This window comes from Bos indicus x Bos taurus, chromosome 8 (genome assembly GCF_003369695.1).
Source record: "Bos indicus x Bos taurus breed Angus x Brahman F1 hybrid chromosome 8, Bos_hybrid_MaternalHap_v2.0, whole genome shotgun sequence".
Taxonomy (NCBI): domain Eukaryota; kingdom Metazoa; phylum Chordata; class Mammalia; order Artiodactyla; family Bovidae; genus Bos; species Bos indicus x Bos taurus.
In genome coordinates this window covers 51,754,401-51,780,789 of record NC_040083.1, presented here as the reverse complement: position 1 = coordinate 51,780,789, position 26,389 = coordinate 51,754,401, and the positions used below count along the sequence as shown (strand labels likewise).

General features: G+C 40.5%; 1 protein-coding gene across 3 annotated transcripts in view; it reads right to left on the bottom strand.

The window, feature by feature from the left end:
• Positions 1 to 26,389, bottom strand: part of PCSK5 (proprotein convertase subtilisin/kexin type 5) — a 519,637-nt gene that overhangs the window by 421,266 nt on the left and 71,982 nt on the right. For all 3 annotated transcript variants that reach the window (XM_027549490.1, XM_027549491.1, XM_027549492.1), the window contains exon 3: positions 2,632 to 2,745. In XM_027549490.1, the coding sequence (XP_027405291.1) occupies positions 2,632 to 2,745 (114 nt within the window). The remainder of the gene's footprint in view (positions 1 to 2,631; positions 2,746 to 26,389) is intronic.

The window sequence follows — 26,389 nt, the reverse complement described above, 5'->3', positions numbered from 1 at the left end:
CCCAAGACACTTTGCTCATCCTACATGGCACCCATGTTTCTTCCTTGAACTTCAGTCATTTGTCCATGGACAGATTAGAAGTTTCTGGAGGGCTGTAGTGTCTCGCTTACAGTTGTTTGTGGATAGTAGAAGGGTGGGGATATGATGCCATGTTCATCCTGTGGACTCCCGTCAACCTACCTGGCTTGGCATCTCTGTTTCATCACTTTCAGGTTGGGTGATCTTAGGCAAATGATGTAAATTTTATAAGCCTTGGATTCCTAACTCTTATAACACAGGGCCAATATTAAACACACATCTCTATTTAAACTACATTAGAAAAATATTAGAATAAAGTATAAGCACCTTATACTTTAGCACGTGCTAAGTGCTCAATGAACGTGATCTATTTGAATTATTACCATCAAGTATGTGTTGAAAAACATCCAATATTTTAAAGAGGCAAACAAAAGCTCTTCCCTCTTAACCTTTCCTCACATCAAAAAGAGAATTTCCGAAGAAATGGCAGAGGTTCTCAGGTGTAAGGAGATCTTCCCCTATACACACTGAAATCTTTGGAGTCACCTTGCCATGGCTCCTGCAACAGCCCAACCTGCCCTGCTCGAGTGATGAGAGGGTCAGGGAGAGCTGCTGTCCACCTGCACTGTTGAGTGGGACATGTGCAGATAGCAATGTGTTTCTTTCTTGCAAAAAAGAAATGCAAGTCAAAGAGGGTCTCACTGCCCCTGGGCCTTAAGAAGAGAGGTGTTACGGGCATGTTGCTTCCATTCTACTTCTTAATCCTATTACATCCTTATCATCTTGTCAGCATAGACAAATGCTCCTGAGCTCCTGCTAACACTCCCTCTAATGCCTTCCCTTGTGGTTCATTCTTTCTTGGTCTTGGGGCTAATAAGCTGGCAAGCGTCTCACTGTCCCCTCATTGTTGTTTAGTCACTAAGTCATGTCTGACTATTTGTGACCCCGCGGATTGTAGCATGCCAGGCCCCCCTGTCCTCCACTATCTCCCAGAGTTTGCTCAAACTCGTCTATTAAGTCGGTAATGGTATCCAACCATCTCATCTTCTGCCGCCCCCTTCTCCTTTTGCCTTCAATCTTTCCCAGCATCAGGGTCCCCTCAGGTGATTTCTACTCAAATGATGCTTTGAGTCTCATCTCCCTTTGAACTTAGCTTCATGGCTCCTTTATTTCCCCTTATGCATGAAAGAGTTTTCTGTGTAAAACTCTGGTTGGGGTCCAGAATCTTTCCACAACCTTCCACTTCTGGGTAAGACTAAGAGGAGGGAAACTGGGAGAAATGCCAGCCACATTCACCCATCTCCAAATGAACACAGATTCTTAGTGTTGCTAGGTGCTAGGCTACATTCTCAGATGGGAGGATGTAAGTGACCCCCACACACAAAGTAACAGAGGATATTTAAAACTACAATAAAAACTATAAAACAAAGCGCCAAGGGGAGGATGTCACGAATGGCCGAGACAGCGGGCCCAGGAGAGCAGAGGAAGGACCGTGACAGACGAGGACATGGGAGACATGAAACAGTCAGCCTCAGGTGTGGGCTCTGAGCGATGCAGAATTCTGACCTGAGGAGGCGGGACAGGACAGAAGGCCACTCTGGGAAGGAATGAAGTGCAAGGAGGCAGAAAAGCATGAGCCACGTATTTGGAATGCAATGGATGTATAGAGAAGCAGGGTCAGGGACTGCAAAAAAACAAGGTAGACTGGGGGAAATAATTCTGGCAATAATTTACCATAAAGATTTTCAAAAAAATTTAAAAAAAGTTAAGGTCTTTTTGCAGATTATAGAGCAAATTGATAACATATAAATTTCATGATAAAGTATCATATTCTAGTCAATTTTTTAGGGATCACAAACATAAAACCCTAAGGTTAGAGAAGTACGTTTTCAAAGGAGGCAACATCAAGTGAATTTCTAGATCATTCTTCCCAACACATTAAGTTTCCCTTGCTGAAAGTTTTTGCTTGAACCACTGTGTGGGTGCTCAGTCACATACGATTCTTTGTGATACTTTGGACTGTAGTCCACTAGGTAAGTTCCTCTGTCCATGGGATTTTTCAGGCAAGAATACTGCAGTGGGCTTGAACCACTGAACTAGCTACAAGTCAAACACTTTTCAACTATTTTTTTCCTAGTCTAGTTTTTAAAAAATTGTTACCCAAAGTGAGAAGGTACATTTAGATAACTCAAGTTAGGAATCTGTTACCTACCAGCAGAGTCATTTCAATGATTTCCAAGAGCCAGTATTCATTAACCAGACTGGTTTCAGAGTAGAGTTGATGTGTACCAGAGGTGAACACAACTATTGCTAAGTCTCAGGGTGTCTGCCCTTTATGTTATTTTCCCATCTTCTGACCCAAACTTACAAAACTACTACACAGAGTAAGATCTCAAGTAGAAACACCTTCAGGATCAGAATTTCTCTCTTTCTCCTTAGAACCAGAGAGTTAACTTCAAAAAAGATCCAGAAAATAGCTCGGGCCATTAACCCACCAGTGGCGGGTCCTGAAACAGGAAAAAGTCCTTGCTCACTGTTTCTCTGTCTTCCTCATCCCAACATTGCTGAACAACACACAACAGGATGCCACAGGCCCTGGCCAGCAGAACTCACCATATACCACATGCTTGGCCACTTGGGATCATTGAAGTAAGTGGACTGGGCGCGGCTGAAGTCATAATCCCTCTTGGTCCGTTTTTTTACCACTTGCTGTTGGATCCACTCCACCTGCCAAGAAAGACATTTGGTGAATGTTCAAGTTCTATCCAATGACAGTCTGAGACAGTTCCCATCCTGTGTCAGTCACAGGTTTCATTCTGGAGACTAGAATCCTAAGTCTAGGAGCTTCAAGAGTCCCTAGAAACCCTGGTTCTATTTTTTAAGGTAGATAGGTTTTGCATTCTTTTATGAAAGATCATTCATATTTCTCAACAATGTGCCAACCCCTTAAAGCTTTTTCAGAAAGAACATTTAACTCCCAATTTATTTTAAATCGATAGTGTTAGTTTTAAAAACTGATTTATTCATCCTAAGGGCTGGCAAACTTCTTCTCTGAAGGTCCAGATAATAAATATCTTCAGCTCTGCAGGTCATACAATCTCTGCTATAACTACTCATTCTGCCATTGTAGCACCATAGACAGTAAATAAATAAATGGGTGTAACTATGTTAAAAGATGCTTACTCCTTGGAAGGCAAGTTATGACCAACCTAGACAGCATATTAAAAAGTAGAGACATTACTTTGTCAACAAAGGTCTGTCTAGTCAAGGCTATGGTATTTCCAGTGGTCATGTATGGATATGAGAGTTGGACTATAAAGAAAGCTGAGCACTGAAGAATTGATGCTTTTGAACTGTGGTGTTGGAGAATACTCTTGAGAGTCCCTTGGACTGCAAGGAGATCCAACCAGCCCATCCTAAAGGAGATCAGTCCTGGGTGTTCATTGGTAGGACTGATTTTGAAGCTAAAACTCCAATACTTTGGCCACCTGATGCGAAGAGCTGACTCATTTGAAAAGACCCTGATGCTGGGAAAGATTGAGGGCAGGAGGAGAAGGGGACGACAGAGGATGAGATGGTTGATGGCCTCACTGACTCAATGGACATGGGTTTGGGTGGACTCTGGGAGTTGGTGATAGACAGGGAGGCCTCACGTGCTACGGTTCATGGGGTCACAAAGAGTTGGACATGACTGAGCAACTGAACTGATGTTCTAATAAAACAGTGAATAAAAACACATGGGAGGCTGGATTTGACCCATAGGCCAAATTTTGTATAAAAATTTTCAATGTTCTAGGACTACACATCAAACTATCCAGGGATCAAATGCTCTAGGATCACAAATTTTTTTTAAAATGTCTATCCACACAGAGTGGTGGGAAAAGCACTATTTGGGTAATCAGAAAATCAAAGCTCTACTAGGCCTGTTTCTGGAATAAAGTGGGAATCGTCACTCAATTTCCTGAGTCACAGGTTCTCTGCCAGCTCCAAAATTCAAAACCTCTACGTTTGAGAAACGTCTTAACATTTAGCCTCAACTTATGCTTAAACATAAGGGAACTTCTGAGTTTGATACAGATTTGTAACCTAAATGATATGGGTATGAATGGGGGTATTTTTAAAAATAGGAAATCATTATGGCAACATAAAAATAAGCATATTTCATTTTGAACAAAGCATCTCAAATGTAATATCAGCCCAGGTGGCATTCTACAATTTGTTCCTAAATTCTCTTTTGTTGATTTCTTCTTTCCATAGCTAATTTAATCATACTATTCTAAAATGCTTCCTTCCACCATTTATCTGTATTCTCCATAAAGGAATTAAAAACAGAGTGACAGAGATGTTATTGTCCACTACTGTGATTCTATACCCATACCATTCAATAATGACTTCCTTCCTATTTCAAAGATTACTGGAGGAGAAGAAATATTAAAGGAGAAATGAATACGCTCAAAATGCACGGCTATAAACAAGGTTTGTTGTTGTTTAGTCATTAAGTTGTGTCTGACTCTTTTGTGACCCCATGGACTGTAGCCCACCAGCCTCTGTCCATAGGATTTTCCAGGCAAGAACACTGGATTTGGTTGCCATTTCCTCCTCCAGGGGATCTTCCCAACCCAGGGATACTAGGGCCAAAAGCCCAACTAATAAATTTCTATGATTCTCATATTGGAAAATATTATTCAACAAAATATCGGAGGGCTTCCCTGGTGGCTCAGTGGTAAAGACTCCACCTGTTAATGCAGGAGATGCAGGAGATGTAGGTTCGATCTCTGGGTTGGGAGGATCCCCTGGAGAAGGAAATAGTAACCCACTCCATTATTCTTGCCTGAAAAACTCCATGAACAGAGAAGCCTGGCAGGCTACATTCCACTGGGTTGCAAAGGGTCAGACATGACTTAGTGACTGAATAACAATTTGGTGTGCAAGATGAATTTAAATAGTGAATTCTTAGTTATATCACTAACAAGGCAAACAGAATCACATAGCCTCCCAAATAAATATAAGATCTATTTATGATTAGGATCAACAGCTCAACATCATATAAGTACCTTCTCTGATAGGTTATTTAAGCAAAATTATGAGTACAAAGTCAATAAATGAAAATAATATTCTGGAAAATGAAAGTTTTCTGTTACTGTTTTAATTAATCTATACCAAGTGACTCTCTGGCACTGAATCATTCTACATCACTTACACACATGCACATACACACAGACACACGTGTATACACTAAATAAAAAAAGATGTGTTGTGTTAGTTGCTCAGTCGTGTATGATTCTTTGCAACCCCTTGAGCTGTAGCCCCGTAGGCTCCTCTGTCCCTAGAAGTTTTCCAGGCAAGAATACTGGAGTGGATTGCTGTTCTCTTCTCCAGGGGATCTTCCTGACCCAGGGACTGAACCCAGGTCTCCTGTATTGCAGACAGATTCTTTACAATCTGAGCCACTAGGGAAGCCCAAATAAAAGGTATTACAAATTATTTCTTTAAAGTATTGAACAACAGTTCCAAGGCAAGCTAACAGGGATTTTGTTTTTGCCTTATTTCAAGAGACTGCTATTCAGAAATCACATTGAAACTAATGTGTCATTAAAAATGTGTATAACTTTTTTAATGAAGAGACTAATTTCCAAAGTGACCATGTTTCCAAAACCACAGAACAAAATCAACTTCCTTCTTAAAGTAGAGCAGCAAGCATGGGCATTTTGTCTATTTCAAGGAAACATTTTAATCTATTTCAGACAATCTAAGAAATGAGTTTCTTTCACTCATTTATTCATTCAATATGCAGTAAGTGCCTATTCAATACCAGACACTGGGCTGGGAATACAAAGATGACTAAGAATAATCTTTGCCTCTGAAGGACTTAATTTTACCAAAGGATATTTAGCAAGTATTCTACAGTTCTTCACTTCATAAACATGTTATCTTCATAAATGACATCTGATGCAGGATCTATCACTATACTAAACAGATCATTCATGAACATTTTGACTATGCAAATAATATTTATAATTCTTATAAATGTCTGTAAGACATTTATTATAACATTTATTATAAATGTTTATAATATATAACATTTATTATTATGTATTATACTAATATAATTATTATTTATTAATTTAACAGTTATAAATTCTTATAACTGTCTATAAGATTTACCCCAACAAGATTGAACTAGTTCATATTTGAACACTTGGTAAGATCCATTTGGACAGAATGGTTTTCAAACTAACCCTATATTGGTGGTAGTCTTTCCTAAGAGAGCCTCTATAAATTCTGAACTGCCAATGTCTATTTACAAATCAGACATTAAATCTCGTGTGGACCCAATAATGAAATGACTCAAGCTCAGGACAAGTCTACAGTGGAGTAGGGGTGAATAGCTGTCTCTACAATGACACTGTATATATTTCTCCTTATGTATACACACACAGAGAAATGGATAAATAGGATAAGTATGTGAGAAAAGTAAGTGACAGTCATTTTCCTAAATGAACTATAGGTATGAAAATAGAACAAAATATCTCACCAAGCACTGTCTCTTCTGTAATTTTACCAAACAAAAACGCTTAGTTACAGGATTCAGTGGCTAGAAGGTAACACAGCAAGTTGGCCTCTACATTTGACTATAAGTCACACTGCCTGATCACAGGGCTGCAAAACTCAAGAAAAGCACAGTTGGGTTTTTTTTTTAGTGTCAAATACCATGTATTTTGCTTTGGTGCTTTATGAGTCCTGAGCCCTACATTTTTGGGAAAGCGGGAAAAGCACCTCTTGGGGCAGAAGATTTCTATGACTGGAAAGACCATATTTATATTTTTAAACCATTATCCATATGTCTGTCCTTGAGACCTTAAAAAAAAAAAAGAAACTCAGATGTAATGCGTTATACAGGTTTCACCTCTTGACAAGAAGCCCAACGCAAAGAAAAGCCACTTAGAAATTTATTTTCATAAAACTACAGCCAGCCCAGGAAAAAAGGAAAACAGTGTGCTTTCCCTCACTGGTTTAACTTCTAAATGTTCTATTTCCTATATATTATGAATCTACATTAAAGTCAGAATTAAAAAAAAAAAAACTTCAGTCCTGATCAGTGTAGCCTCCAGTAATTTCGCCACATGTGTGGTACATGGTGTTAAAGGCACTCCCTCCCTCTATGCAGAGCTTACTGCTGACGTGGTCCACATGAACAGTGGACATTTGCCACTCCAGGATCTTTGGTGAAACATGTTTGCTTTTGTTAGTTTGATATGCCACGCGAAGCACACTAATGGATGATTATGGGAAGCCTACCTACACAGTCTCAGCTGAACTCATATCTCATGATTTTGGAATTTACCAACTTTCTGATACTATATACATGAGGAAGGAAATCTGTCACCTATCAGAGAAAAGGATGTTATCTTACGAATCTGTATTATCTAAGTATGGACAGTATGTGTGTGCTCAGTCAAGTCCGACTCTGCGACCCCATGGACTGTAGCCCTCCTGGCTCCTCTGTCCATGGAATTTTCCAGGCAAGAATACTGGAGTGGGGTACCATTTCCTACTCCAGGTTCTATTCCTGACCCATGGATCACACCCATGTCTCTTGCATCTCCTGCATTGGCAGGTGGATTCTTTACCACTAGTGCCACCTGGGAAGCCCATTATATAGCTAATCACAAAATAGAAACAGAAGATCAACGGTGGTATTACAAGAAAGACAAATATGGCATGTATTATTTACATGTGGAGTCTAAATAAAAGTCAAACTGATAAAAATATAGAAAAAGTGGCTGCCAGGGGCTGGGGGTAATGGGGGAAATAGGGAGAAGCTGGTAAAAGATATAAACTTTCAGTTGTAAGATGAATAAGGTCTGAGGATCTAAGGAATAATATGGTGACCATTGCTGATAACACTATATTGTACAATAGAAATTTGTTAATAGCGAGTAGAACTTAAATGTTCTCACAAAAAAAAGATAAATATGGGCAGTGATGGATGTGTTAGTTATAAATAACTAGAAGGGAGAAATCCTTTCAATAGATCAAATATATCAAATCACAATGATGTACAATTTTATAGTTTTAAAAGTCAATTATGCCTCAACTGAAAAAATATGTAGTGTCACTTTAAAAATGCATCCCATAGTGAGAAAAATCTTCTCTTTAGATATTAAAGCTAATGACTGAAATAAATACCGACATAAATATCTGTATCAATTGAATGGGATGGAAAGTCAACAAACTGACTGAAAATATGCAAGACTAGACTATGTCATAAGGTTGCTATCACAAATCAATGGGGAAAAACAGAGTACTTTATAAATGATGTTGAAACACCAAACAACTGGGGGAAAAATAAGATTTAAACCATTCCCACATCTTAATCATTAGGATCAATTCCAAATGAATCATATTAAAAGTAAACAAATAAACCTATAAAAGTACCATAAGAAACCCAGATTTTTTTAGGAGATTTTAAGAAATAACCTGAGAGTGAATGATGTTTATGTATAATACAAATCAAAAAAGTGATTTGGAAAAATTGATAAATTCAACTAAATCATAAATATGGCATGGCAAAAATTACTTCATAAACAAGGTAAAGACAAATTAGAAAAACATATAGCAAAGAGGAACTAAAGAGCCTCTTGGTGAAGGTGAAAGAGGAGTGAAAAGCTGACCTAAAACTCAACATTTGGGCTTCCCTGGTGGCTCGGTGGTAAAGACTGCATCTACCAATGCAGGAGACGAGGGTTTGATTCCTGTTCGGGAAGATCCCAATTGCCAAGAGCAACTAAGCTCATCACCACAACTACTGAGCCCATGTGCTGCAACTACCGAAGCCCCCATGCCCTAGAGCCCGTGCTCCACAACAGCAGAAGCCACCACAAGTAAAAGCCCATGCATCACAACTAGAGAGTACCCCTGTTCACTGCACCTAGAGCAATGAGACCCAGCACAGCCAAAAATAAATATTAAAACACACACACACACACACACAGAAAAACTCCACATTCAAAAAACCAAGATCATGGCATCTGGTCCCATCACTTCATGGCAAATAGATGGGGAAACAGTGGAAACAGCAACAGACTTTACTTTCTTGGGCTCCAAAATCACTGCAGATGGTGACTGCAGCCATGAAATTAAAAGATGTTTGATCCTTGGAAGAAAAGCTATGACAAACCTAGACAGCATACTAAACAGCAGAGATGTTAATTTGCTGACAAAGGTCCGTCTAATCAAAGCTATGGTTTTTCAGTAGTCATGGATGGATGTGAGAGTTAGACCATAAAGAAGGCTGATCATCAAAGAATTGATGCCTTTAAACTGTGGTGCTGGAGAAGACTCGTGATATTGCAAGAGATCAAACCAGCCAATCCTAAAGGAAATCAACTCTGAATATTCATTGGAAAGACTGATGCTGAAGCTGAAGCTCCAATACTTTGGCCACTTGTTTGGAAGAGCTGACTCTTTAGAAAAGATCCTGATGCTGGGAAAGATTGAAGGCAGGCAAAGAAGGGGATGACAGAAGATGAGATGGTTGAATGGCATCACTGACTCAATGGACATGAGTTTGAGCAAGTTCCAGGAGATGGTAAAGGACAGGGAAGCCTGACGTGCTGTAGTCCATGGGGTCGCAAAGAGCCGGACACAACTGACTGAACAACAGCACCAACAACCATAGAGAAAATGCTCTTTCCCTTAGATGTAAAGAGTTCCTACATTCAATAAGAGAAAAAGCAGTAGGAAACAGGTAAAGGGAATGATACAATAATAGCTGAAAATATAAATCAAGTTTCTTTAACATATAAAAAGATGCCTAACCTCATGAATATAAATACAAAAAAGCAAATCAAACCCACACCAAGGTAAAGCTTTTCACATCTCACCTTTTGGATATAAACACTCTAAATACTGAAGACATTTTACCAGTGAGGAATGTTAAACAGTCATCCTCACATAATGGGACAGGAATGTAAATCTATCCAACTCTGTGGAGAGTAACTGGACATGACCTACAGAAATCCTAAGATGTCATTCAGTTTTTAGAAATTTACCTTACATTTTAAAAAATATTTTATTTAAGTATAGTTCATTTACAATGTTACATTAATTTCTGCTCTCCTCCATTTTTATTAACACATGTCAAAATGCAAGGCTATTTACTGAAGCACTTCTAGTAATAACTGAAGTAGTAAACAACCTGAATATATACTGATAGAGATTAATTAACTAAATAACAACACACCAACATAGTGAAGTACAATGCAACCATAAAAGATGATGAAATGGGCTTTATATCTTGACAGAGAATAGTCTCCATGATGTAGCCTAAGATGAAAAAAAAAAAAAAAAGGAAAAGTACCACAGACTATAAAAGATACAAGTTTTGCACCTCTCTGAGGTCATTGCTATACACAGAGAACTCTGATAACACTGGCTGCTTTCTTGGCTGCTTGGGGGCTGGGGGGTGGGGGTTGAACTAGGTGGCTGGGTTGAGGTTCAGGAACAGGAGGGAAACCTTTTACTGCTGACCCTTCAATATCTTGTTACTTTTGACCTATGCAAGTATGTTATATATACAGATGATTTTAAATTTCCTTTAACATGTTCCATTGGTTACTATTATATAACCCTATAATATCAAATGTGACAAATGCCTAAATTAGAACATATTTTAAAAGCAATAATGATAAACATAGTATATAAAAAGTACCTTAGGTGGTTTTAATGTATGTTATAACACAGACAATATAGAGAAAGATGGGTAAATAAGAGAAGATGGGTTGGAATTTGGGGAACTTGGTTTATAATCTCAGATTCTCTACCAGCCACCTGTGTGACCTTGTAAAATCTTTATGGGCCTCTTTTATCTATAATAATAGAAGACAGACTAAATACGTTCTCCACTCTCTCTCTTCTGGCTTTGAAATATTTATCTGTGTGTGTGGTCTATCTCTGATTTGTCTGAAAATAAAAAGTTCGTGTTAAATGCAATACAGAGGTGAGGCAGGTGCTCCTGTGGACAGATGACCTTAAGTCATTCTGTGCAGATGCAAGATGAATATTTAGAAAGGAATACAGTAAATTATATTACTACTTCTATGACTCGATGAAGCAGATGCCAGAAATAAATATGTGTGCTTCCATATTTCACAATATTTATTAGCTTTGACAAAACAGGGAAACGGAGCACAAAGGGATTTCTCTCCTCAGTTTTCTTCTGACTTTGAAAACAAACAAACAAAAAGTCCTACTTAAGGGAATATTGGCTATGCACTTTTTTCCTTTGGACATAAGGGACTGATGGAGACGATTTAGCACTGACAAGCTACTTCTAAACCTTAAAATCTGAAGCCAACATATCCCCAAAGTTTTCTCAAATATTGATTAAGAAATCAGAGTTAATTAGTGAAAAGAATCAGAGAATTCAGTGAAAGTCTGCATTCAGGTAAGGATGCTACAGTCTTTAAATCTTCCTCTATCTCAGTTCAGTTCAGTCACTCAGTCGTGTCCAACTCTTTGCGACCCCATGAATCGCAGCACACCATGCCTCCCTGTCCCCATCACCATCTCCCGGAGTTCACTCAAACTCACGTCCATCGAGTCGGTGATGCCATCCAGCCATCTCATCCTCTGTCATCCCCTTCTCCTCCTGCCCCCCAATCCCTCCCAGCATCAGAGTCTTTTCCAATGAGTCAACTCTTCACATGAGGTGGCCAAAGTACTGGAATTTCAGCTTCAGCATCAGTCCTTCCAAAGAACACCCAGGGCTATCTAGTCACTAACAAATAATCAAGGTGTTACTAAATACTGACACTGTTATTTGATGTGAGTCACTCTTTTTGTTGAAAAAACCATAATCAAATTCTGCCATTTAAAAGAACTATATTTGTAACAAAATAAGCATTACTGTTTATCTGCAGGAGAATTTTCACTTGATTTCTTTGAGATAGGCACATTGAATTCTATTTAATGACTGTATGCATCAGAAGCTTATATTAGAGAATCGTCAGGTCAGGACTATGAGGAATCATACAGTTTTGAAAGGTAACTGAGAAGAAAGTTGTGAAATAAACATTGCACATATGTTTACTGCTACTGCTAAGTCACTTTAGTCATGTCCGACTCTGTGTGACCCCATAGACGGCAGCCCACCAGGCTCCCCCGTCCCTGGGATTCTCCAGGCAAGAACACTGGAGTGGATTGCCATTTCCTTCTCCAATGCATGAAAGTGAGAAGTGAAAGTGAAGTCCCTCAGTCGTGTCCGACTCTTCTCGACCCCATGGACTGCAGCGTACCAGGCTCCTCTGCCCATGAGATTTTCCAGGCAAGAGTACTGGAGTGGGGTGCCATTGCCTTCTCGGCACATGTGTTTAGAACAGGGTAAAAGAAGACAACACAGGCCACAGTAAAAAACCTCAACCGTCCTAAAACTCTATAATTAGCTGGCTTTCTCCAAGAGAATCCCAAATTTTTAAATGTGTCATTAATTTAATCATGCTTTATTTAGTTTTGTGAAAAACTCATGGCATTATGTTTGTAATTGTATCACTCACTTTGAGAGAATTAGAGTCATATTTATTCCCTCAAATTATTCCACTCTTATTTGCACACTTAATTTCCTAGACTGTTGTCTGTTTTTTCCCCTCCCCATTCCTGGTAAAATGACGTGTGAGAGGGAAAAAGGAAAATGGTTACATCCAATTAAAGCAGCAAAATTTATTCCCCACCTTCAAGGCCTTTTCTTTCATTCATCTAATCACTCCAAAAATATTATATTGAGTGCCTACTATGTGGCAGACATTGTTTTGAATGCTACAGAATGGCAGTGAGCAAAATAACCAATTTCCTGCCTTCAGGCGCTTTCCATTCTCCTTGAAGTTAGGCCATAATAATGGAAATAAATAAAAGATTATGTAATAGATTTTCATAATGTTAAATGGTGTAAAAAGTAAATAACATAAGGTAGTCCAGAGTGATTATGGAGGAAGAAGCTATTTTAGGTAAGACAGTCAAGAAAGGTCTTTGAAAGATGTGATATTTTAACAGAATCCTGAATAAGAAGTTAGTCATATAAATGTCTCAAGGAAAATGTGAATAACTAATGCAAAGGTCCTAAAACACTATGCATCTCTATTTTGGCTTATTCATGGGCCACAGATGCCCATGGCAATCCCTCGAGGCCTAGAGGTGGGTATACCAGGAGTGCATTTCACCCTCCAGTGGATGGATAAGGAAAGAAATTGACACAGATCATGCAAACTGGTTCCCAGTCATCTGGTCAACTAACTCTGGGCTCCAGCTTACCAGGGAAAATGGTCTAGAAGAAGACACAGGTTCAGGGTGGGTATGTTTCCTAGACCCCAACAACTCCTCAGCTGATAGGGACAAAAACTCAGCTGAAAAAAATGTTCAACGAGGCCTCTAAAGCATAAGGCCCTCTAAAGCATGAGGCCTTGGGCAGAACACCATTTTGACAATGTTCCTGTGATTCTAGCCACTACAAACTGGTCCAGTAAGGAGCTTTGAGGAAGACTCTGTTCTTTCAACTATACTGATATAAAAACCACAGGTTCAATGTCATCTAAATAGAGGAGAAATTATAAAATGACTCCTAGGATAGAAAGGAAACCAAGTATGAAGCATTCAAGCATAAGACAAGGGTAATGACATAAAAGACACTTGCTCCTTGGAAGAAAAGCTATGACAAAGCTAGACAGCATATTAAAGAGCAGAGACATCACTTAGCCAAGAAAGGTCCATATAGTCAAAGCTACGGTTTTTCCATGGTCATGTACGGATGTGTTGGACCACAAAGAAGGCTGAGCACTGAAGAACTGATGCTTTTGAACTGTGGTGCTGAAGAAGACTCTTGAGAGTCCCTTGGACTGCAAAGAGATCAAACCAGTCAATCCTAAACGAAATTAACTCTGAATATTCATTGGAAGGTCCAATGCTGAAACTCCAATACTTTGGCCACCTGATGTGCAAAGCTGACTCATTGAAAAGACTCTGATGCTGGGAAAGATTGACGGCAGGAGAAGAGGTGACAGAGAATGAGATGGTTGGATGGCATCACCGAATCAATGGACATGAGTCTGAGCAAACTCTGCGAGATAGTGAAGGACAGGGAAGTCTGACATGCTGCAGCCATGGGGTTGCAGAGAGTCAGATACAACTTAGTGACTGAACAACAACAAAGGGCATAAAACGCTATTCAGTGTAACAGCAGGTGTGGAACACTGTGTTAGAAAACAGCAGATATAGTTAATCCAGCTATCTAGGACATATCAATTACCACCTCTGCAACTCCATGAAAAAAACGATAGCATATTGGAACAAATTTTGAAAAACAATTTCACATTAAATTAGTTTATATTAAAAAAGCAAGGAGCGTATTTCTGGAGCTATATGTAAAAGTATCTAGCATGTATTCTTCATACAAGCAAACAGACAAGAGTTAGGCTAGACTATGTCACAGACAGGCAGTGCAGAATAATGAACTGGGAACATATGCTGCCTGAGTTCTTGATAGAATGTCACCAATCACTAGCCTGGCTGCCTTGAGCAAACCATGTACATCTTAACTTTCTATATTCTCATCTGTAGACAACATTGCTGTGAAGCTCCAAATATATTGTGCTATATAAATGCATGCAGGCTCATACAGGATTTAACACCTTGAATTTGAATTGCATGTTTTTTCCCCACTTTCTTGAAAGAAAGAAACTAAGTTTTAGTGTTCCTAGTATCAAGGGCAATGCTTGACAATAGGCCCTCAATAAATAGGTGTAGAGGGGTAGATAATATTTTTACATTGAATTAATATATTTTCTATTAGGTATGTTTTATTGGAGAAGGCAATGGCAACCCACTCCAGTACTCTTGCCTGGAAAATCCCATGGACGGAGGAGCCTGGTAGGCTGCAGTCCATGGGGTCACTAAGAGTCAGACACGACTGAGCGACTTCACTTTCACTTGGGTCTAGCTATTAAAAAAAATTGCAGGAAATTTTAAACAGGAGAGAGTGCTAAGAAGGGAATATGCTTAACTCCATCAAACGTAATATGGTATTTCAGAGTTCAACAAAAGGAAGATGACAGCACAAGAGTTTTTACTTTACTAGCAATGAATAGGATGGTTCTTTCTACATACTTTAAGGTATCATGGAACCCTTCTTGGTTTAATCCCCGACTTGAAATCTATTGCTATACAGACTTTTATCTTCTGAGATGGGGCCATTTCTTCCACAATACCAATCTAACTCTTGGAAGGAACAAAAGACAGTGTCTAAATTGAAATGGATAAACATACATGAATGAAGTAGTGGTTGACACAGGACAAGAACCTGGAATATTATCGCAGAAACTAGCAGTCTTTCATAAACTACAAGGGCCCAGGGTTAAATAAAGTCAATGATTCCCACAATGCTAAAGGAAGCATTCTCTCAGATTAATAAAGAGCATCTCCGATATTTAAATGGTCAACAACTTGTCCACAAGCAAAGCACACAGTAGAAGCATGGTTTTAAAAGCAGTTACAGAGGGGGAATATAAGAACAAGAAAATGATTTAAACCAACTCAAAGCAAAATGAGAAAAGGCGCCAAACTGATAAGAAAAAAACAAGCTGGGGCATACTCCTTTAAGGAACACTTATCTTCTAAACTCCAGACCACCCATCCTAGGCACTAGTAATAATACCCACAAGCAATAGTATTTTCCCCTATGTTCAATAAAAACATATTGTTGTTGGCCAAAAAGTTAAAGAAAAACTCGAATGAACTTTTTGGCCAACCCAATATATATTTTGCTTTACCTTTCCAGGAAAGATAATTTCAGAAGATGTCACTTCCTAAACTTTCTTAAAATCCCTTGAGGGCATAACACATTATATTTGATTCAAATATAAGATATCTGTCTTTTGAGACCAGTGTAATTTGTCCTTTTGGGAAAAAAATAACTCCCTATTCCTGGGCATGCCAAATTGCTTTCCAGTGCATAAAAACAGAATTCAATTTTTATTTAAAAAAAAAAAAAAAAGAAGAAGAAGAAAAGTGTGTGTTTGTGTATGCAAGCACATAGATGCACCTAGCACATGGACTAGAGGTGGTAGAAAGAAAAGCCAGTGATATACATTCACTAGATACTTAAATGGCAAAGAATCTTACATTTTTTATGCTGGGTTTCAGGTTCTTCTATTTTAAACTTTAGGACAAGTAGTGCAAGCAATGAGAGGAAATTCGAAAACAATTTTGATTGCTTAAAAGTATTAAAAGGAAATGGAATTCTAAAGTACCTAAAACTAATTCTACTGTCTGCATGCCACCTGGAGTTAAATTTACACTTTTGATTAAATGCAATCTTAAGGCAGGGATTAAATTGGGACAGCACAAAATTCCCTCCAGCTTCACTCTGGGATCAAGATTATCACAGCATTAAAAACATCATGGCATGACTTCATTCTACATGTATTTGTCTTTTGAATAATTGTCCTCTAAGCAATTTGAAAGCCAAGGCAAGATAATTAATAAAATCCATTGAGCATTTAAAATTACACCTCATTCTGCCCTTAATAGAGCTGAAGTTTTAGATAACTACCAAAATGACAATTTTACCTTAAAACAAAGTGTTAATCACTTAATAGATTCTGATTCTCTTTGACCAATCCTGCAACTCTGTGTATAAATCATTCAAGATATTCCCAGATCTGTATTTGCAAAAATTGGATGCCCTCAAGTTGTATATCAAGTGAATACAAAGACGAGCATTATTTTTTACAGAGTGGAGAAATTGTTCAATTCAGCTGAGATTAATATAAAAAGAGGCAAAGGCTGGCAAAGGAAAGGGCAGTCATTCTCATTATTTCTCCAAGCAGAGGACATGGGGCGATATGCTAAATATCAAAAGTATGTCAGCATCTTACTTCTTTATATAATGTACCACTTAATTCCACAGCTCATGAGCAATGATTGTGAAAGTTGTAGTCATACAAGAAGAAACACTTCTCCAGTGACTATTCAGCTCCACTGCACACATTGTCTTATTCTCTAAGCTATTTAAATATAAATGGCAATAGCTTTTGTTTCTAATTTCCATGGACCCTAATGTTATGAGTTGATCACAGTGGAAAAAACCTGAGGGGGAGGGGTGAGTACATAAAAATTCAGAATTGGGTATGCAAAGTTTTAATTTCATCCATTTTATTCTTTTTTCAATTTGAGGTCTTCTCAATACTTTGGTAGCTTCTGTTTTTAATCTTTCCAGCATCTGTAAACCTCTTTATTGTCAAGGTCTCAAATCCTGGAAATCAAGAAACTGCTGCTTGTTAGGTTGGTAAGCTTGAGCACTATGAATCAAATGGTGTTGGGCTAAAAATCAGTGTCTTCTCTTCCTCCTGTTACCAAAAGATAAATGTACAACTTCAGGAGTGAATGCATGAAGTCTGCACAAGTGTTCTATGCTCTATTGAGGCTACCTGACGTTTTTAAACCTAAAATGAGCTCAAAATGGGTTAAGTCAGCGAGCAGTAGGACATCTCTGATGAGGAGAGGTCTGGATGAAGACCCCCCACTGCTGGGTCCCCAGAAGGTCGAGAGAAATGAGAAAGGTAGGCCTTTGGGAAAATTGTCTAACTTGGGTTTCCACTCTTTTCCCTTTCTCTCCCTGAACTCTAACCTTACATTTGGCAGGGAGGGCAGGGATGTTTTGCAACAAAAACACTGGAATTGCGGCAGCTCTTAAACACCATCATCACCCTCTGAAATATTCAGCAAACAGCTACTCTGGTCAGGATAGGGGAAAAGCATGCCTTTCAGCCTCCGGGAAAAATATGGTCCAAAATCCCTGGGCCAACGGGAATGGGACTGGCATTTTCTCACCTAAATCCAGTTGCCTGAGGCAAACCAAATGTTTTCTCAATTTCACTGCTGTTCTTTCACCTCAGAAACCACTGACAAGGCTTCCAGCAAGGTGGTACTTGACCAAACTTGCAGGTCAGAGCACATAAAAGTCTGGAGCAGGGCCTGATGAGTGAGTGCACCCAACGGAGCTTCCGCCTGCCCTCCGTGAAGGCCAGGCAGTGCCTGGCTCCCAGCTTCCTGGCGGCTTCTGTGTCACCGCGGAGGAGTGCCAAGTCACTCCACTGGGCCTCCCTCTCCCTGAACTCGTAACTCATACCCACCACAGTCAATTATGGGAGCCCTGGGGCTGAGGCTCAGGGGAGGAGAGAGAAAGCACGTTCTCATCACTGTCATCAAATCTGACACTTGTTCAGTGGGAAGACCCAGGAGCCGCAGCTCTCCCCCATCCAGCTTCCTTTTTCCCTGCTGTGTCTTTTGGATAGCTTACCCAGTCTGATGTGTCAGTGTTCATGGGGTTGCGAGGCCCTTATTGCACCCGAGCACTGTCAGCAATTCTATGCCCCACTCTCCTCCTCCAACGTGTCCCACTCTGGCACATTCGGGCTCTCAGCAATGGAGTGAGAGCCTGGCCTGGACCATAGTTCCCACTGAGTCTTGGCTACTTGAGAAAGGGCCATCAAAACTGTAGCACCTGCTGAGTCTACTTCCTAGAGACTTGGTTCATTATAACACTTGGTAGCACAGAATCTAGGGAGGGAAGGCAGAGGAAGAAAAGCAAAGCAACAGGCTTAAAGATGACAGCTAGAATTCATGAAGGTTTGGGGCCGAAAGCAGCATCTCAGGCTTTCTCAGCCCCCGTAGCAGCCATTCCATGCCTTGTCTGGAGCAGGCACCCCGAAAGGATTTACAGAATGAATGACTGTTTTAATTACTCTTTCAGTAAAGGAATAAAAGGTAGGTCAGTCACTTTTCAGCCCCCAGTGTGTTAGAGAAAGCCAAAAAACAAATTCTCGTAGGATAGGAGTTCTCAGTCTCTGGCAAGAGGAGGGGAAATGATCTTCTGTCATTTTCAGATCAGAGCCTCTGGATTTAGGCTCAAAATATACCAATGAGGTCACTGCTGCTGGGCAAAGGAAGAAATCACATAGGCGGTGGTAGTAGTGGTGGTTTTCTCTAGCACTTGGATTTCCAAAGGGTAAAGAACTCACTGGTTACTGCTTTTGAAAGTAAAACTGAATTTTTTCATGTTTTGTGCAAAATCAAATCTACTTATTGTTTCTTTAACACCATCAAACTGTCCCATGATCATCCTTTCCCCAGTGGGGAGCACCTGGCACAAGGAGATTAAGTGACTTGATCAAGTCACAGAATTGTAAGGCACCTGAAACAAGAATCCTGATCAAGTAAATCTATGCCCAAGTTTCTTTCTATAGAACACGGTGGCTCCCTTCTGCAATCTCTTCTCAGCTGATGGAGTGGGTTGAGGGAACATACTTTTCTCTTCCCCTTTGTGTCATTATAACATTTCTATGCCTGGAGATTAGTCAAATCTGATCACTTTATTAGAAGTTTTAGTGGGTGAAAGGTGAGAGAAAGAAGAAAATAAGACAGGAAATGGCATAATGCTGGAGTTTTTATCATCAATGTAAGGAATGTTGCAGAGGTCCTCCATTACTCAGCTGGAAGCATTTTAAGACAGTTAAGACACTCAGTCTGCAAATGGCAGGAGAGAATTGTCTGATGAATGAAAAATAGAAATATCAATCAGTAGAAGAATTCTCAGCACAGCCCTGGCAGTGATGAAAGAAATCCTTTTTCCCCTCAAGGGCACCTTCTGACTTGTAACTTAGAGTCCATGAAGTTCAATGTCTAAATATTTCCCAAATTAAAAAACAACAACAAAAATTAAAACCCACTAACTCACTGTAACCAAATCCCTGGTTACCCAGCTCCTCTGAACTACACTGAACGGACAAGATGAGACAAAAGAAAACATGATGGTCACTAATTAAAAGTGAGGTTTCTGAAGTCCAGGCAACCTGTGTTTGAGAATGCTTGCCTGTCCACTGCAAAGCACGCTGACCTCAGACAAGTTACTTAACCTCTGAATATGAAATGGGGCAGACAAATGAAACTGAAGACTAAAGGAAGTGATTCATGTCAGATACTTAGCAGAGTTCCTGCCACCAGACTACCCACCACGCAGCCATGGCAATGTGCTGGTGTGCCCAACTATGCCCACCAAGGAGTTCACTGCTCTCATTAGCCCAAAGGCTGCAAGCTTGAGTTCAGTCCCCATAGACCAGAATGTGACACTGAAGGCCAAAGTTTTATACAGGCACACTGGACTGGAAATCAGGAGATCTGTAGTCCAGCCTTCTTACCTCTTTGGTTTCAATTTCTCTCTCTACAAGCTCAAGGGGTTAGGCCAGGAGAGTGAGCCGGCCTTAGGGATTCAGAGAGTAACCTCAAAGGCCAAGGAGGTGGGGTTAAACAGTAGGGCCAATGGATATCCCTTCCTCCCCACCCTCCCCAGTAGGCCATTTCTTGAATAAAGTATTTATTTCACACCAGAAAAGAGACCCTCACCGGTTCCGAGATACCACCTGGTGAGTAAAATTCCACTGAACCTCTAAAATTTTTAGACCTACTTTTTGTCTAGTGTGAGGACAATCTGCATTAACCTCTGAGAATTAAGATTTTTTTTTCTTTTTTTTGTCTGTGTGTGCACACAAACTTTCCAACTGTTTTTTCCTTATGGACTAATCAGCAGTAGCCTGGGATTGAAGACTAGAACCAAGGAAAGCTATGTTGATGCCAGAATTCCACTGAGGGCAGTCATGATGTTTCCCCACTCAAGACGGTTTCCAGACCTTCCAAGGAACAATTCTAATGAACGCATATGTCTTAGAGTTTACCAAAGTAAAGTTTAGAAAAGAAGTAAGGTATATGATGACTTCTAAGATAATATAAATGATTAAATAAGCTCACGATAAAGAAGGTCACAAAAAGATTCCACAAACTGTATCAAATGTTCCTCATCATTGATGGATCAGACCTGACCACTTTTCAGCATTTCCACAGCCATCACCCTAGCTCAGATCCTCATTCTCTCATATCTTTCTCACTGAGCTCCCTAATAATTTCCTGGTTGGATTTCTATAACGTTTGGTCCTCATTTCTTTCCTCTTCCAAACTCTTGGCAGAGGACTCCAGTGGATAAATTCTTTTATCCTAACATCTTGGTGAAGGTGTCTTTCCTCCTCTGGTGTATTCTGAGAAACCTATGTTTATCTCTACTACAACCATTATTACAAACCTTTGAACTATTGATTTGCTGGGTTTCCCAATGAAAGCTTACATTCCTAGAAGGAAGAGACTGTACTTCTCATGTCAGTGTCCTTGGCATTTTGCAGATTACCTGGCTGACAAAGGACTTACCGAAAGTGATTGCTAAATGAATCAATTTGCCTGTAAACACAGAAAGAATAAAACAGAACTTTTAACAGACTTGCCTTGACTCAGCTGGCCTAGTTCCTGAGACTGACCTCATGTTTGTTTGACACAGGTGATCCTTGCTAATAAGTTGTCATATCAACCCAGTTGGAGGCCTCTTTTCTGAGCACCTACCAGAGGCCAGGCATTGGTGTTTCATCAGTGAATCCACCCACAGGCCTTTGACTTCCCAGAGTAGGCAAGACAATTTAGTTAATTGCTGGCAATTAAGGATCAGGCTGGTCTGCCCTCTAGGAGATTACAGCCCAGGAGGTGCAGTTATTACAACACCAAGGCGTGTAGGTCTTAGCAAAAGAGGATTCTCCTTGGTCCCTTGTTCTAAAATGTTCTATGTTGGCACCTTTAGAAAGCTGCAGTACACTTTTCCTGCTACACTATGTCTTGTGAAGTGGACCAACGACAAAGAAAATAGGAACCCTCACCCAAAGGAGTGGTGAAAACTGAACATCTGAAGCACATCACGGCTCCTTCCAGGCCCTGGCTAAAAACTATCACCTTGTATTGGCAGCGAGGCTCCAGAGGAATGGATCACCTCCTTCCCCCTAGACGCTCTGTTTACTGAGGCTGGCTGTGCCCTGCGTGGAGAGAACCAGAAGCCATGAAGAGGCAGAAGTAGTTTTCCAAAACTAAATGGCTCTAGATTTAATTCTAGAGAGCAACACTTCCTATACATTCTTGCTCAAGTGAGCTGACCTATCTAATTTAGGTTACCTTGGCTTGCAGAGAGCCAAGGCACATAGCAGTATGTATTTGTAGAAAATAGTACCTTTCCAATCCCCTCACCATCTTGAGACCAAACTGTCAAATATGTTTATTAACATACTAGCCGGACACTCTGGGGGTTCAAACATGGAGTTACTGAATTTAATTGAAGTTCATAGGACTATATAACAAGAGGAGAGATTTTTTTCAAGAGCACATTCCCACAGGCTGGGGTGGTAAGTTGGTCTCTTTTGGGGTGGAATATTCAATAAATACTCTATTTGTAAGTGGCTACTAAAAAAAGAATTGGCAAGGGAAGCACTGCAGGTAACAAGCATGAAGTCATTTTTCACTCTCAAGCTACCTTACATCAAGAATAGGATGAAACTGTCAGAGTTTTCATTTCCCAATCACCAGTCTAAGCAATCTCTGAGAGGCATTTTGGCCAGTTCCTAGCCAATAAACAGCCCACTGAAACTGACTCTTGCCAGGACTTCTGCAGAGATTTCTCCTTTCTCTGACCTACCTCCAGGGCCCCTTCCAGCCCTGCCTCAGTACAAGCTGATATATATGCATCTGAGGCATTAACCCTGGAGTTAACTTCTAGACGCACTTACTGATACAGGGGCTGAGAGGCAAAAGCAGTCAAGATGGCATTACAGGGCAAACCCCCTGTGGGCAGGGACGGGCTCCTTGTTTGTGCATCTGCACACTGTACTGGGCATGTCATCCACGCTCTGCTGCCTTTCGCTAATGTACTCACCACAGCTCACAGGCTGGAGTCTCCTTCCTGACTGGGAACCTGTGGCCCTTGGGTGGCAGGTGCAGAGCGCAGGATGTTGTTCTCCCCAAGAATCCCTTCCTATTCTGGAATCAGTGACTAAACAAGCAAAAAGCTAGCTAGCTTTCTGCATCGATTAGTCTTTGCTTCATACACCTAAGAAAGGGGGACACACCCTCACCACAAAAAGTCACCAATGAACATGGGATCCAGGCCCATGGCATGATCAGTTAGCAGACTCATGTTCGGCCATGGATCCTTGGCCTTTTGGCTAGGGATCTTAGAAATCATCTAGCTCAAACCTTTCATTTTACAAATGAGGAACCTGAATCCAAATGAGGTTAGAGTTTATTTGTGATAAGGAAGGTCTTTCTTCCTCCTCTGAGGCCTGCCCTTTGACCACCATTACACAGTCCAGTACTTGATACTTGGCTTTTACGTGCAACAGAATCAATACAGATAATGACCCCTCTACACGGGCAGGAAGAGACAAAGGTGCAATTTAGGACAAACTTGGCTTTCTAAATTTTGAAAATAAACTGACTTAAAATATGAGCCTAGGGAAAAATAAAATAAAATAAAACAGCAAATAAAATGTGAGCCTAAGCCTGGATAGGAGGGGAGTTTGAGAATGGATACATGTTCGGATGCAGCTGAGTCCCTTCACAGTTCCCCTGAAACCATCACAACATTGTTTGTTAATCAGCTACAACCCAATACAAAACACAAAGTTTGAAGAAAAAATGTGAGCCTACAAGGAAATAGCCTTGTAAACATATAGAGCAGATATGAAGGGAGGAGTTAACATGTGAATTGGAAATGAACCATGAATAATTAATAATGACACTCATCAAACTGAAATTATGCTGTTATTACTCATGCATTGGCATTTGTGGACTTTATTCCCTCAGTCATATGTAAAACACGCACGACACACACCTAGTAACCATCAAATACGACGGACAAACAACCCCGGCATGAAGGAAGCCTTGCTTGGTGGACGCAGCCTCTCTCTGGTGAGGCTGAGCTGACCACCCCATAGCTCATCCCACTGTTGGCATTTTTTACAACTGTGTTGTAAACACAAGTTTTGTTTCATTGATTCTAAGCCAAGGTGTGTGTAAAAGTATTCAAGTACATTGTGATGTCAGGAAGAGAGTTCTGAGAGTACTCTCAAAGTTCCAAACATATTAGTCAAGCAATGTAAATATTCACTGTCTTGAGGTAAAAATTAAAAAAAGAAGAAGAAAGAAAAAATGGTGATATAAGAAACTCTTGGAACACTCACTTGTTTGTATTCTGGCCAAAGAACTTTTACCGTTACGATATGACCTACCTAAGCGTGGAATTTACATTTTCCCAGTGTCCTGGCCTGAGCCATCTCAACCCTCCACACGTAAACGTGCTCTCTTGAGACAGAACAATTCAGCCACCAGTGCCAACAGCTCCGCTCACCAAGAACCACACTATCAGTTCCGGGTACTCTACCTAGACCGTCTCTAATCTCCAACAAAAGGTTGGATGTTCTCTCCATTTCCCAGATAAAGAAACCGAGATTCAAAGAGCTAAGCAAAGGTCAAGGTTACCCATGAGACCACGCAGAGCTGGGATGCAAACCCACAGCTCTGTCCGTGCTTCTCCACTACATTGTAAGCCATCATTCAATGATTCTTTAGCCAAAGTTAAAATGAACTTGAATAAACACTCTGATACTACCTGTACTTCCTTGCCTGGCACGGAGTCCACGACTCTCTGAATTGGCTGAGAACCTCACGAACACTAAATGTCAGAATGCAGCGGGGCAATCATTGCCAACAAAATGATTCAGGTGAAGATGCCTCCCTGTAATTCTACTTCCAAGTTGCTTATTTTAGACACAAAAGCTCCTTAGATTTTCACTGTAAATTGTGAGAACTGGAAATGTGAGAATAATGTCAGAGGAAAGCTGTGATTTCCATAGGTTTGCCAGAGCCTGCAGCCCATGAGAGCCAAGACTATGTTATTTTCCCCAGAGTGGTGATAGTAGTGATCTCTTGATTTCAGATAAAGTATCCCCAAAAGACTAACCAGTGAGCCATGGGCCTGAGCTGATCCTTTAACTCTGCTGTTATATGGTATTTAAAATGAATAAAAGAAAGAAAAAAGGGAATAATGAAAATGATACCAATAATAATAACAGCTATAATTTATCAAGCACTTTCTATAAGCGAGACTCTATGTATATATCTTATTGCTTAATCCCCATAACAGTCCTAGGAGGTCAGTTAGCATTATGTAAAGGGTGTGATCAACAAAGAAGAAGCTGGGACTCTGATAGGTTTAGCTTTCTGCCCATGTTCTCACAGCTAGGAACTGGCAAGGCAGGATTAAGACAAGACCTGCCTCAAGAACCCATGCGATTGATTATTACACACACCGTTTCTTAAGAAGCAAGACAGGACCAGTGCTGAGTCCCTGGAGAAGCCCTGAGGACTCTGCCACCACTCATCATTTTTGTTGGTTCCATTTCAGTCTGATCTACCCAGTTGGGGGTGATGTCTTACCAGTTCCACGGCACCTGCTGACAGAGCCATTCTATACAGATGGGCCTATGATGTGTGTCCATCACAAATGCTGGTTCTCAGTCCACTTCCCAATCTCTGCTGCGACTTCAGAGAGCAGAGCACAATAACTATCAATCCCAGTGCGTTCCACCCCTTTCCAAGGTTAGGCAGAACAACCAAGCCAGGCACAAACCACAGTTTAAAAATCTACTGCATATAATATCATATATGAAACAAGTCGCCAGTCCAGGTTCGATGCACGATACTGGATGCTTGGGGCTGGTGCACTGGAACAACCCAGAAGGATGGTATGGGGAGGGAGGAGGGAGGTGGGTTCAGGATGGGGAACACATGTATACCTGTGGCAGATTCATTTTGATATATGGCAAAACCAATACAATATTGTAAAGTTAAATAAAATAAAATTTAAAAAAATAATTAAAAAAAAATCTACTGCATATTCTGCTGTGAATACGCGGCTGTCAAAACTGAAAGCGTCTGGAGTTTTATGGAAGGGCCACCCTGTCACATTCCTAGCTTGAACATCCCGCTGGCTGCAGGAGGGTGAATCTGCCAACAGACTCTCTCATGTGCTGGCTGATGGCCTGGCCCCTGGCCCAGCTGGAGCTGAGCCTTCCGAGTTGCCAAGCCTGGTCTCAAGCCAGGCGCTTTCTCTACATCCTCCTTTTGACCCAGTAGCCCAAGAAGTCTTTCTGAATGAACTAAAGAAGCACAGTTTACCCACCCTTCAGGGCTCAGCTCAAAGATCTTCTCTTCCAAGAAACCTTCTATGATCCCCCCAGCAATTCCTCATCCTCCAAGGTCTCAGGCCAATTCATCCCTTTATCCCAGGAGGCTTTCCCCGACCACACTCTCTAAACGTGGCCTCCCTCCACCAATCAGTCCAGCATCATCCTGCGTAACTGCTTTGCAGCACCACAATCTGAATCATGCTGCTTATTTGTGT